Here is a 13745-nt window from a genome sequence, read left to right as displayed (position 1 = left end):
CCTCTGTCCCTCTCCCTTTCTCGAATTCCCTTTCTCTCTCTCAAGAAGAATAGAATAACAGAAAATAGTTACTTTTATATGCACTTTTTTATTAGCATCATTTAAGTGTAATTTTCTTTGAACTGGAATATAGATGGTGATCAATATAAGTGCTTAATTGGTTGGGCGTCTTTAGGGTACTGATTGCCAACAGACTAGGAACTGGTTACGTTTTTTAAACGTACTGGTTACTGGTTTTTAAATCACTTGCTTATGCAACTGTGTGATATGTAGGAACCAAGAGTATTCCTGTTTGTATTTTCCAACTTAACTTCATTTATTTTCTTTATTTCTTAATTATAGACCATATCATCTCAAATTTTCAAATTTAGTTTTGGGTTTTCTTTTTAAGAAATCAGGTAGATTTTGATATCGTAGTGGTTTAGCACATTTTTGGGTGTTTATTTTTAAAAGGAATCTGACCTTCAGTGCAGTGTTTCATGAAACACTTCACAAAGGCGAAGCAGTTGGAAGAATAAATTATTTTAAAACAGTGCAGACTTTTAATGAGGTGCTTAAGGTAATTACCTGTGGGGGCCTCCATAAACTTGTTTTAAAAAAAATTCAGGGCACATATTGTCTAATTATAGATTTTTGTGTGAACAGGTGTGATTTGGGAGAGGTACTCGGGGATGCCTTGCGAGGACAACTCAGGTTCTGCTCTCCTAAAGCTTGTGAAGACTTTCCCTGTTACTGTCTTTGAACCTGTGATTAAGTCTCTCCAACAGATGCTGCCTCTGGTGCCTGACGAATGACTCCCTCTTTGTCTGTTCCTTTGAGTCTTAATAGTGTTTGTTTTAAGCATAACTGAAGTATGTGGGGGGCAGGTGGGCCAGGAGACAGGTGTACTTCATCAGAGTAAATATACCCATTTGGGGAGCAGTTTAACTAGGAGACTGGATTGGCCTATTAATATTGATGTCATTTCTACGTAGAGCCTTCGGTATCGTACTGCGTAGCTCATTTATCCATAAACCTTGCCATTCTTCCCCAGTGTTTAAGACATTCTTTTCTTTTCTGTAGCTAATGGCGGGCTTTATTATATTTTTTCCTGTTATCAGCTAAATCCTGGAAATGGAGGAGCTTCTGAAAAACAACTTTGCTTACCCTCTCACATATGCAGAACTGTGCAAACTGCAGGCGTGAGAAAGATAAATGATGAAATACTGTTAATTACATCACTGATTTATGAGGAAATTAAAGATCGCTATTAGTTTTAAGTAACTTCTGTTAAATGAGCTACTGATGTAATTTCATAGACATAGTCTTTGAGGATGTGCCATTCAGACCCCTTAAAACCAAAAGCAAAACCGACCCAAGTTTGCTCACGGTCTGCTTTTATTTCTACATTATCATTTGTTTTTCACAGTGCCCTTTGAGGGTGAGCAGTACGATTCCTGTTTTTAAAATGCAGAAACACCGGGGCGCCTGGCTGGCTCAGGCCCTGGAGCACACGACTCTTGATGTCAGGGTTGTGAGTTCAAGCCACATGTTGGGCATGGAGCCTACTTTAAAACAATTGCAGCAATGGGTACTTTTGAAAGTAGTTATTGCCTTGCTGAGGTTAAATAGCCAGAAAGTGTACTGTGGAGTTAGGGCTCAAATCCAGATACTTTGATTCAGAATCCTGGACTCGAGTCCCTCAGCCCTCCTCCCTTTCTGTTGTAGCTTACTGCTTTCTGCTTATATCTTTCCCCACTGCCTGTAGATTTTAAAAATTCATTTATGTGAGTGCTTCTCAGAAACATCCTGCAATCCCTGGTGGTCCCTGAAGCCTTAGCAAGGGATCCTCGAGGTCAAAATTATATTTTATTAGCGTTTTTCTCTTCTGTATTGTCTCATCCTCTTATGAATTTGTGGGGATGTTTCCCAGAGGCTGCGTGATGACAGCAAATGCAGAAGCAGATAGAAGATTCCACTCCTCTGCCAAGCTGGACTTCAAAGAGATTTCCAGAAATGTAAATCAGTGCCGTTTTTCTCACTAAATTTTTTTGGAAAATATAGTAGTTGTTTTTTTAACAATGTTAACATGTACTGGATTCATTGGTATTTTTAAGCGAATAACAAATACATATTTTTAAAAATACTAGTTTTAACATCTAGTGAAATAAATATCTCCTAAACTCCTTATCTCCAGGAAGCAAAATCTCCCGGTCTTCAGTAAGATTTGTAAGTTAAAGGGATTTCGAGACCAAGAAATTTGAGAGCTGTTAATTTACATGATACCTGTGTCATTGTGCCTCTGTTGGTTCTCAAATAAAGTGTACTTTCCTACATACTTACAATCTGTAATTGTATCACCTTCTGTGTTTTTAAGTAGCAGTTGAAGGGTGTTAACAATTAATAGGCTTTAGGTGAAACGTTGAAGAAATGCGACAATCCCAAGTATTGAAATAGGATTCTTAAGGAAGTGAAAATACAGAATGGTCACTGACTTGGAGAGGCCTCTCCGAGGCTGGGGGACTGAGCCCCTTGGAGAATTAAGTGAAGGGGCTGTTGTAAGATGTGGATCTTTCTGACCTAGTGGGGGTGAGGGTGACAAGTCTGTATTTGCTGAAAATATATACGTTTGCAATAAAGGTAATTTCTGGCTGCTACTTATAAAAACCAACAGGTGTCCAGGTAATAGCATATCGAAACATATGGCATGATAAGCCCATGAGTCTGGGTTGCAGGGATGTTGCTGAATGACCAGGGAGACATAACCAGGAGTTCTGCTGATTTCTCATTTCACAAACTTACTCATTGTTCTTTGTTTTTATTGCCTTACTCTAACACTCAAATTCCTGTATTCTTTCCATGTTTTAGTGTTAAAAAAAAAGTTTGAGCTAAGGGATCACATTTGAGGGAAGCCTGTTACCACGGTTTTATGTCAACTGATTCAGCAAATGTGTGTATGTTCATAGACAAGCATGAAGAATCTTAGTTAAATCAGTTCAGTTTATGGTATTGGACACATGGTAGGCCCAGAATTTTTTTTTTTTTAACGTTTATTTATTTTTGAGACAGAGCATGAACAGGGGAGGGGCAGAGAGAGAGGGAGACACAGAATCTGAAACAGGCTCCAGGCTCTGAGCTGTCAGCACAGAGCCCGACGCGGGGCTCGAACTCCCGGACCATGAGATCATGACCTGAGCCGAAGTCGGACGCTTAACCGACCGAGCCACCCAGGCTCCCCCAGAATTTTTTTTTCATTTGCTTTTTGTTTTGTTTTGAGTGAGAGAGGGTGCAAGTGAGCAAGGATGGAGAGAGAGGGAGCGAGAGACAGAGAGAGTCCCACGAGGGGCAGAGAGAGAGAGAGAGAGAGAGAAGCAGGGCTCACCTGAGGCGGGGCTCAAGCTCACCCAGCTGGGGACTCCTGAGCCCAAGTCAGATCTTAACCGACTGAGCCACCCAGGTGCCTGGCCCAGAATTTTTTCCAGATTTCCTAGCCAGAAGTGAGTGATCTAGAGGTTCCGTCTGTCCCATCTTCACAGAGAGCCAAGGGAATCAATAGTTCGGGTTCACCATCAGCCCATTTCCACAGCTGCCACTTAACCTGTTGAAAAACTTGAAAGTATTGATTGAGTTACCATTTGGGGAATAGTAAATCATTATTAATCAGTACTGCGGAAACAACCAGATGTACTTTTTGGAAAATAGCTTCTTACCTGCCTTTACTGAGATTGTTTTCCATTTATCAAATCTGCTTTTTTAAAAAAAATTAGGTCATTGAAGCTCCCACAAGGGAGAAAAGGAAATCATTCATATTTTAATTGTCAGAAAACATGTTGGAAAGAAAAAGAATGCAGCAAAATAGGTTTTAAGAAAAGCTGTTGAAAACCATGCATTGAATAGTTTGTTTTTTATATTGCCTTATTTAGTGACTTGTATATCCTAGAGATATTCGAAAGTGAGGATATTTAAACGACAAATTAGATAATTAGCTGATTTTCTTATCGTAGCATAAAAATAGCATCAACGTAGGGGCTAAGAAGATAGTTTGTGAATCAGTTTATAACTCCATAGTTTCATGATGATTGTATTACTTAATTGACTCCTGGGTTTCTTGTTTCTTTGTCTGGATGTAGTAGGGGGTCAGAGTAGATGGTCCTGTGGCTTCTTTTTTCCTCGGTAATTATAAGGTAGCCCATACCTGTATAAATAGATGCGGGTTTTACAGAGGGAGAAGACTGTTAACTTCCACGGGCATTGAGACACGAGAATAATGCCTGTGGTAGGGTATGTTGGTCGTGGGTGGACTCACAGAAGAACAAACAGTGAAGTAAATGGAAGGTCATTAAATGGGAGGTCCCAGGAATGGATGACATGATTAAAATTGGAAACTCAGAAGGTAGCTGCAGTTTGGAAAAAGATTTCAAGCTTGTACAACAAGCAGGATTGATTTATATTTAGGGTTAACGTGGTCTTTTGGTTATTTACTTATTGAGAACATGCCCATTAGTAAGTCCATATGTATTATGTCTTTGATAAATACATTTTTAATGAATGAATGCACACATTGGATTTAGTGAGTCCTAGAATGACGTACTCAACTGAAATTGTGGAAGAATTCGGGTTCGTTTCAAAGTCATTTAGTTAGCTTTTGACTGCCCGATGTTGGACAGGCTCCCCACCTCATGTGCTGTGGACTGACAGTTTGTCTCCCTGTCACTGTGGGATTGCTCTCCTACACGATTACTTTTAAAGACAGGGAGCTTCATTTCCAGGAGCCTCAGGGCTGACTTACATCTAAAAGATGGTTTTCATAAAATTCAGTGATGTATAGGAATCTGCGTATTTCTTATTACATATTTGGAGCAGCCTAGCTTCTGAGACAAGTGATTTGACTTCAAGTCCATTAGCAATTTAGAATATGGGTGTCAGTTCTGGTGTTGTAGTTATTTTTATTTTTTTTTTATTTAAAAAAAAATTTTTTTTTCAACGTTTATTTATTTTTGGGACAGAGAGAGACAGAGCATGAACGGGGGAGGAGCAGAGAGAGAGGGAGACACAGAATCGGAAACAGGCTCCAGGCTCTGAGCCATCAGCCCAGAGCCTGATGCGGGGCTCGAACTCACGGACCGTGAGATCGTGACCTGGCTGAAGTCGGATGCTTAACCGACTGCGCCACCCAGGCGCCCCTGGTGTTGTAGTTTTAATGGGTTAATATCCTTTCCTTTTTTTTTTTTTTTTTTTTTTGTTAATGCTTCTGTTTGTTGCCTGTTCCGCTCTTTAAACTGTACCTATTCCCAGGGAAATAATAATATCTTTCTGAAGACTAAACCTATATGATAGTAAATGCTAAAACTGGGGTTTGACGTAATTTATTATTGGCGGAAGCTGTTAAAAGTTTCAAGATATATTTATTGTCTGAACAACACTTTTAGCTGTAGCAGTGGAAGGTTTAGAAATCATGAATAGTGCTAGCACCTTAGTCGGTCCTCTCATTTGCTGTTGTAGACCTTGCTCACCTGTGCAGTTACTCTTTGAAGTTCCTTCCCATACCTCTGGAAGGTACTCTGAAAGGGAGTTCCTGTGCGTAGCCCACACTTCATAGGGAGTAATGCTCCCTTACCTTTAGGGCAGACTGTCTACCTGAACTCTTTGGAATTCTTCTGCATGGGAGATTCGTCTTTCTTCCTCATTTATTAATTTTTTCAATCGTGTATGTCAGTATGGACTTACGGATATTAATTTTATACTTTGGGTTGTAATCTAACACTTTTTTTTTTTTTTTGCTCGAATTGTTCCAGCTTTGGCCATTGGGAGCTTTTTCAGTCGCTTTCTGTGCCTCTTTGATATAACTCCATCAGTGCGTGTTTCTTTTTGTTTTTTTAAGTACTTTCTTTCTTTTTTGGCACCACACGATGAAGTAGGCTCATCTTAAACGGGCTCTTCCTGTCCCAGTCCTGGAATTGGCCATTTTTCCAAAGAGCCTTGTTCCTTTTACTACAGAATGGAGAAACCAAGATCTGAGTGCTAGATGTGCTTCTTGCTACTAGGGTTTCCTTTATTTAGGCCTTCTCATCTGGCAGAGTAAAGAAACATATGTGTGCGTACTAACCCTTGTATGAACATATCTATGGTATATACAGACCTATAAATATTTCTGTATGTAACCATCTTGTCTGTATTAAGCTAAATGTGAGTTCTTACGCATGTCTCCAATACTAATCCATCACCCTGTGGGTCATTCTAGCCTCTTCCCCTTGCTTATCTGTAAATTACGACTTCAACAGTGTGAAACTTGGTTCCCATCACCTCCGTCACTTTACAGTAGGCACGTGTATCAGTGTCAGAGTTGTTAACCTGTAGTCTCGTGGAAAACAACTTTATCAGGTAGAATACAATGCTTATGTGCGGGTTTCCTTTTGCCTTCATTCTTACAGACCCCAAAGGTTACTGAAGTCAGCACCTTTCCCCTCCCGACCGACCTCTTTCAGTCAGGTTGTTTCATACATTTGTAATACAGGTAGATTCTCTGTCCTGTCTCCATTCCTTCCTGGGATCCCTTAATCTCCTAAAAGATTTTCTTTTAGTTTGCATCCATTAAGGCTCACTTTGTGTTTATAAAGTTCTGAGTTTTGGTAAGTGTATAATGTCAAGTATCCACTAGCACAGAACTATAGAGAATAGTTTTATCCTAAAAGTCCCCTGTTCCAAATCCCCCAAATTCTTGGCAACCAATGATTTTTTTTACTGCCTCTGTAGTTTTGCCTTTTACTGGATGTATTTGGAATGTATGTATGGAGCATTTTCAGACTGGCTTCTTTCACTTAGCAATATGCATGTAAGGTTTCTTCATTTTGTGTATTTGTGGCTTGATAGTTTATCTCTTTTGATGAATAATATTCCATGTGTCATGGTTTATTTATCACCTATTGAAGGATATCTTGGTTGCTTACAGTTTGGGGCAATTATAAATAACATTGTTATGAACATTTGCATGCAGGCCTTTGGGTTTTGTGTGACCCAAGTTGTCAGACAAATTGGATAAATACCTAAGAGCGTGATTACTATTTTATATGGTAACGCTATGTTTATCTTTACTGGAAAGTCCCAAACTGTCCTCTGAAGTATCTGTACCGTTTTATATTCCATCATCATCAGTGAATCCGAGTTCCTACTGTTGTGCGTCCTCGCCAGCATTTGATTCAGGTTTTTGGATTTCAGCCATTCTAATAGTTGAGTAGTATTAGCTCGGGGTGTGTGTGTGTGTGTGTGTGTGTGTGTGTGTGTGTGTGTGTGTGTGTGTGTGTGTGTTTTAATTTCAGTTTCCTAGCAGATGATGTTGAGCAGCTTTTCATATGCTTATTTGCCACCTGTACATCTTCTTTGGTGAGGTGTTTGCTCAGATACTTTGCCCAGTTTTTAATTGGGCTGTTTGTTTTCTTACTGTTGAATTTTAACAGTCTTTCTATTTTTGAATACCAGTCCTTTATCCGATACATGTGTTGCAATTTTCTCCAGTCAGTGGCTTAACTTTTTATTTTCCTAGCAGTGTCTTTGTAGAGAGAGCACTTTTGAAATGTAATGAAGTCCAGCTTATCAGTTATTTCTTTCATGGTTTGTGCTTCTGGCATTGCATCTAAAAACTCATCGCAAAACCCAAGGTCACCCAGATTTTCTCCTATTGTTATCATCTAGAAGTTTTATAGTTTTGCATTTTATATTTAGGTCTGTGGTGCATTTTGAGCTGAATTTTTGAAAGCTGTAAGGTCTTTGTCTAGATTTGGATTTTCTGGCATTTGGATGTTTAATTGTTCCGGCATCATTTGTTAGAAAGACTGTCCTTTCTCTCTTGGACTGTCTTTGCTCCTTTGTCAGAGGATAGTCCGCCATGTTTATGTGGGCTTATTTCTGGGCTTTAGTTCTGTTACATTGTTCTACTCTTCTCTTATTTGGCCAGTATAGACCCTATCTTGATCATTGTAGCTTTACAGTAAGTCTCGACGTAGGCAGTGTCAGACCTTCGACTTGTTTCTTCAGTATTACGTTAGTTATTCTAGGTCTTCTGCCTATTTATATGAACATTAGAACAAATTTGTTTATACCTACAAAATAGTTTGCTGAGATTTGGATTGGGATTGCATTAAATGTATAAACCAACTTGGGAAAATGGACATCTTAACAATATTGAGTCTTACAGTCTATTAACAGATAATATTTTTACACTTATTTACCATCTCTTTGTTTCATTTTGTCAGTTTTCTGCATATATATCCTGTACATACTTTGTTAGATTTATATTTAGGCATGTAATTTTTTTTTGGTTTTACAAAATGGCACTGGGTTGTTAATTTCATATTTCAGTTATAGCTGGTATGTAGTAAAGCAAATGGCTTTTGATTGTTAGCTTTGTGTCCTGTGACCTTGCTATGATGGCTTATTATTTCCATTTTCTGTTGTTATTGACTCTTTGGGATTTTCTACATAGTAAATCATGTCATTTGTGAATAAAGACAGTTTTATTCTTTTCCTTCCCAATCTTAATACCTTTTATTTCCTTTTTTTTTTTTTTTTATTACACTAACTAGCATTTTCAGTATGATGTTGAATAAGGGAATCTTACTGGGGAAAGCATCAATTTTCTTATCATTAAGTGTGATGTCAGCTGTAGATTTGTTGTATATGTTCTTTATTAAGCTGGCGAAGTTCCTTTCTCTTCCTAGTTTGTTGAGTTTTAGTCATAACTGGATGCTGGATTTTGTCAGAGGTATTTTCTGCGTCAATTGATATATGATTTTTTCCTTTAGCATCTTTCCATGATTAACTGCTTTTTATTTTAAATTACTTTTTTAAGGTTGAACCAGCTTTCCATACCTGGAATAAATCCCACTTTGTCATGGTGTATAATTCATTTCATACATTGTTGGATTTAATTTGCTAAGATTTTGGTGAGGATTTTTGCATCTGTGTTATGAGAGATTCTGATCTGTAGATTTCCTGTCTTGTAATGTCTTTTTTCTGGTTTTAATATTAGTAAACTGACTTTTTCATTTTTCTTCATTCTCTTCTAGGTTTTTTTTTAGTGTTTATTTTTATTTTTGAGAGTGGTGAGAGCGAGTGTGTGTGCGAGCAGGGGAATGGCAGAGAAGGGGACAGGATCCAAAGTGGGCTCCGTGCTGACAGCAGAGAGCCTGATGCAGGGCTCAGACTCTCAAACAGTGAGGTCCTGACCTGAGCTCAAGTCAGATGCTTAACCAACTGGGCCACCTGGGCACCCCTCTCTTCCGGCTTTTGTGTATATATGTTATCTGTGATTTTAGCTGTGTGAAAATGATGTATGTGATATACATGTGTGTGTATATATATAGTGCATGTTGTATTTGTTCACTTAAATTGTTAATCTGTAACATCCATTTAGTCTCTACCAAAGCATTGTTTCATGTTGCATCATAATTTTCATTTAGCAACAGTTACATTTAAAATCATACTGAATTTTGGGGCTTCCGGGTGGCTCAGTCGATTAAGCGTCTGACTATTGATTTTGGCTCAGGTCATGATCTGACGGTTTATGAGATCACCCCCCGCTGGGCTCTGTGCTGATAGCATGGAAACTGCTTGGGACTGCCTCTCCCTCTCTCTCTGCCTCTCCCTCGCTTGCTCGCTCTCTCTCTCAAAATAAATAAATATTTAAAATCATTGAATCTTAAAATGAAAAGTGTCACTCAACTATTTACAGATAAAAGGTTATACTCTGAAATCTCTAAGTTTCTTTTGTGGGATTATAGTTACATTAAGATAATGGTAAGGAAATTATTTTCCTTTGGCTCATAAAGGGAAGTGTCCTAGCCCTTTTTTTATTTACACAGGAACTCTTACCTACAAAAGATAATAGGATCATATGCCTTGTCAGTGCGAGGGTTGTCACAGATGAGGCTTGGCTGATGGTATAGGGGCAGTTCTGTTCTCACCCACCCCTCTCCTTCTGTGTTCCCCGTCTTTCTTTCCTGCACCATTTCTGTCTCAGCTTTTGTGTGGAACCGAAAAATAGACTTTAATATTTACTTATCCTGTAAAATTTGTATTTCCTACTGTTAAATTTTTAAACAAGGTTTAAAAAAAAAAACCTTAAGTTTATTTCTTTTTCTCATTCTTTTGTTTGGTCAGTGTTTCTACAAGTAAAACGTTTTGTAGGGTGTGATTGCAGAGGATGATGACAGCAGGAAATTTTAGGAGTTACAAAGTAGAAGTATAACAGGACAATTATTAAGATTTTTAATATAAAGAAAAAGATGATAGGGGCACCTGGCTGACTCAGTCAGTGGAGCTTGTGACTCTTGATCCTGGGGTTGTGGGTTTGAGCCCCACATTGAGTTGTAGAGATTACTTAAAAGTAAAAATCTTTAAAAAAAAAAAGGGGGGGGGCACCTAGATGGCTCAGTCAGTCGAGTGTCCGAGTTTGGCCCAGGTCATGATTCGTGGTTTGTGAGTTCCAGCCCTACACTGAGCTCACTGCTGTCAGCCTGTCAGCACAGAGCCCTCTTTGGATCCTCTGTCCCCTCCCCCACTTGTGCTTGCCCCCAAATAAATAAATATTAAAAAGAAAAGAAACTGTTCACATGTATGTCTGCTTTTTCACAGGCGGAGAATCCCCCTAATGGACCAGATTGTGGTTATGGCTCCTTTCACCAGCAGTATTGGCTTGACGGGAGAATCATTGCTGTGGGGGTGATTGACATCCTTCCATACTGTGTGTCATCTGTATATTTGTACTACGATCCTGATTATTCATTTCTGTCTTTGGGTGTCTACTCTGCACTACGGTAAGATTACTTTTGACAGCTGTAATGGGTCATACGGAACTTCAGATAATTCCTCACTTGATTATATTTCATCATATAACAGCAGAAATCCTATTTGATAGTTCATAATAATTTTGTTGCTATAGTAGTCTCTCATATATCAGTATTTAGAAATAACCGCTTTTAGAACTGAGGGTAGTGCCCGATGGTAATTCCCTAGCTTTTTAAGCTATCCATGTAATCTAGTGTAGGAGAAGTCATTGTATTTGTGGGGTGTTTTTGTTTATGTCTTTTTTTTTTAGGAGATTTTTTTTTTTAATTTTTTTTTTCAACGTTTATTTATTTATTTTTTTGGGACAGAGAGAGACAGAGCATGAACGGGGGAGGGGCAGAGAGAGAGGGAGACACAGAATCGGAAACAGGCTGCAGGCTCTGAACCATCAGCCCAGAGCCTGACGCGGGGCTCGAACTCACGGACCGTGAGATCGTGACCTGGCCGAAGTCGGACGCTTAACCAACTGCGCCACCCAGGCGCCCCATGTTTATGTATTTAAGCTCCCCTATCAAAAACCACTCAATGTCCCTTAAATATTACAGTATTTACATATTTTTGTCATCATTAGTATAGATATTTTTTCATAATTAAAGGTTAAATGAATCTCATGTAAATGAATTCAAGCAATGTAAATCTGTTGGAAGGAATATACAATTATAGAAAGTATATAGAATAGGAGTGGCAAGTCCCTGACTGTCCACTTAATTCTCTGGCCCTCATCAAAAGATTATTTCCCTTACATGTCCATGGATGCAAATATATGCAGCATCGCTTGGATATTTTGCATTATCCTAATGGTAAAAGGATTGGGGTCTTTTTCCATGAAAATACTGGGTCTATTTTTATTCCTTCGTATCTGTGAATATGTGGTACAGAAGGGAAGGAAGATTGAAAATTATTTTTCTGTTGCTTATGTGGGAACTTGAGTCTCTGTTTCTCATTGTGTCAGTATTTTCACTTTTCCCAGTCTCTGTGTCTGATGGTCACAATCTCACATCATAGGAAGATACATTTTGAGATTATTTCTTTTATTAATTCTGTATGTACTTTTTTCTGAATTATAAAATTGGAAAAGTGGGTATTTTTCTTTAATTACTTTTTGATTTTTGTGAAAAATCTGGTCCATAATAGATTTTGTGTGTTTTAGTGGGCCAAAGAAAAATTCTCCATCTTGGTATTTTCAACCTGAGCCATCTCTTAATGATAAGTTATAGCGATTCACAGTTATACAGTGTTTACAACTGATCCCTGTAATATTCCTTTATTTTTCCTTTGTATTTAATTGCATTTTTGTATAAGCTAATTAAGAATATTCGTGACTCCTGATGGCATCAATGAAATTGAAATTGATCATTTGAAGCATTTACATTTTGTAACTTTAGAAGAGTGTATTTATTTCAGAAAAGCTACTTTTTTTTTGTACCAGAATCAGCCAACACTTTGTGATCATTGCTATTTTCCTTCTTCTTTTATTTTTTTATCTACTTTTCCACTTTACAGTATATAGCTTATGGATTTGTTTAGACTTCTCAGATAAACTTTATGAATATTTATTCCCACATAGTGAATCCCAGCCTATGTATGAAATATCATTTCATGTCTCAATAAGCCAGGAGATATAGAAATCCTGCTGCATTTGAGATAGTAAATAATCAATTCCTAGCAAAATTATAAAGAGTTCTATTTACTGTTTGGTAGATCTCTAAGAGATAGAGATTTGGTAGATTTGGTAGATCTCCGGCTAGAGCCGGAGAGCTTTGAGGAGGAAGCAAAGGAGACTGAGAGCACGAACATTGTTGCCAGTTGGGAGCGGGGAGGCTGCCACTGGATTACAGCCTCGTCACTTGTTTGTAGTGGCCTGGGGGATCTGAGTGGCTGAGTTTATGGAAGAGGAAAGGCAGCCAGGAGATTGACATTTCCAAGCAAAATTGGGGAGAGTAGGTTGTAAATTGCCAATTCTATTATTGATTATAGTGTATTTCAGTGAAACTCATTTAGTTTCCCCTCCATTCCTTCAATTTCTTAAGCAATTTACAATGAATTTAGTTTTTGTATTTTAATGTATAATCAGTATAGATTTTTATATAACATAGTCTGTAGATTTAAAAAAATGTTTGAATTGGGGATCATGAACATGGCATTAATTTATGTTTTGTTAGCAAGGTGGATTTTAGAAATGAGTTAATTTGTCTAACATATTTATTTGAGAAGAATCTATGTGTCCTGGGCATGATTCATAGAAGTGAATAAGACAGGGTTTCCAGCTTTGTCAAAGCAAATCGTAATGAGGATACCAACAACATAAATTTAGATACTCCGTTATGCTGTGACAGAAGTAGTCACAGTGCCAGGGTGAGGTCCTTTTTGAATAGGGTGGTCAGGAAAGACCTCTTGGTCAGGTGACATTGGAGGAGCCCAGAAAAAAAGGAAAGGAGCCAGCTGTGCAAAAATCTGAAGGTAAGATATAGGGAGGTTACCTGATCTGATTAATATTGTAAAACAACGACTGGTTACCACTCTGCGGGATTTATAGAGGGGCAAGAGAGCACACTGGGAAGCCAGTCAGTTGCAATAGTCAGCCAGGGGAGCCAGGATGCGGGCTTGGACCATAGTGGCTGCGGTGGAGGTAATGACAAGCGGTCAGACCCCCCCATAAATTTTGGAGGTTGAGCCACCTGGATTTGTCGACACGGGTCGGACATGGGAGTGAGAGGAGAAGAATGGTTGAGGGTGGCTCCTAGGTTTGGGCCCGGACAGCTGAGGGAGGGAGTGGCAGCGCAGGACCAAGCAGAGTGCCCTTGTGGCCGGGCGTCCTTCCTCACTTTGAACCTTCCAAGTGGATTCGTTCCAGGGTTGGTAGGATTTATTCTGTTACAGACCACTAACGTTCAGTCTGCTTGGATTTAGAGATACTTTTATTT

At 38.7% G+C, this 13745-nt stretch overlaps 1 protein-coding gene across 9 annotated transcripts in view; it reads left to right on the top strand.

Moving 5' to 3' along the window:
* The window catches only part of ATE1 (arginyltransferase 1), a 157501-nt gene that overhangs the window by 62695 nt on the left and 81061 nt on the right, over positions 1-13745 (top strand). For all 9 annotated transcript variants that reach the window (XR_005793710.1, XR_005793708.1, XR_005793709.1 and 6 more), the window contains exon 9: positions 10609-10790. Coding sequence is in view for 5 of the 9 variants with exons in the window: in XM_040486643.1 (XP_040342577.1) it covers positions 10609-10790 (182 nt within the window). In the remaining 4 variants the exon portion in view is untranslated. The remainder of the gene's footprint in view (positions 1-10608; positions 10791-13745) is intronic.

Source organism: Herpailurus yagouaroundi, unplaced genomic scaffold (assembly GCF_014898765.1).
Source record: "Herpailurus yagouaroundi ecotype Mexico unplaced genomic scaffold, PumYag 163, whole genome shotgun sequence".
Classification (NCBI taxonomy): domain Eukaryota; kingdom Metazoa; phylum Chordata; class Mammalia; order Carnivora; family Felidae; genus Herpailurus; species Herpailurus yagouaroundi.
This window is presented reverse-complemented; position numbering and strand designations above follow the sequence as displayed.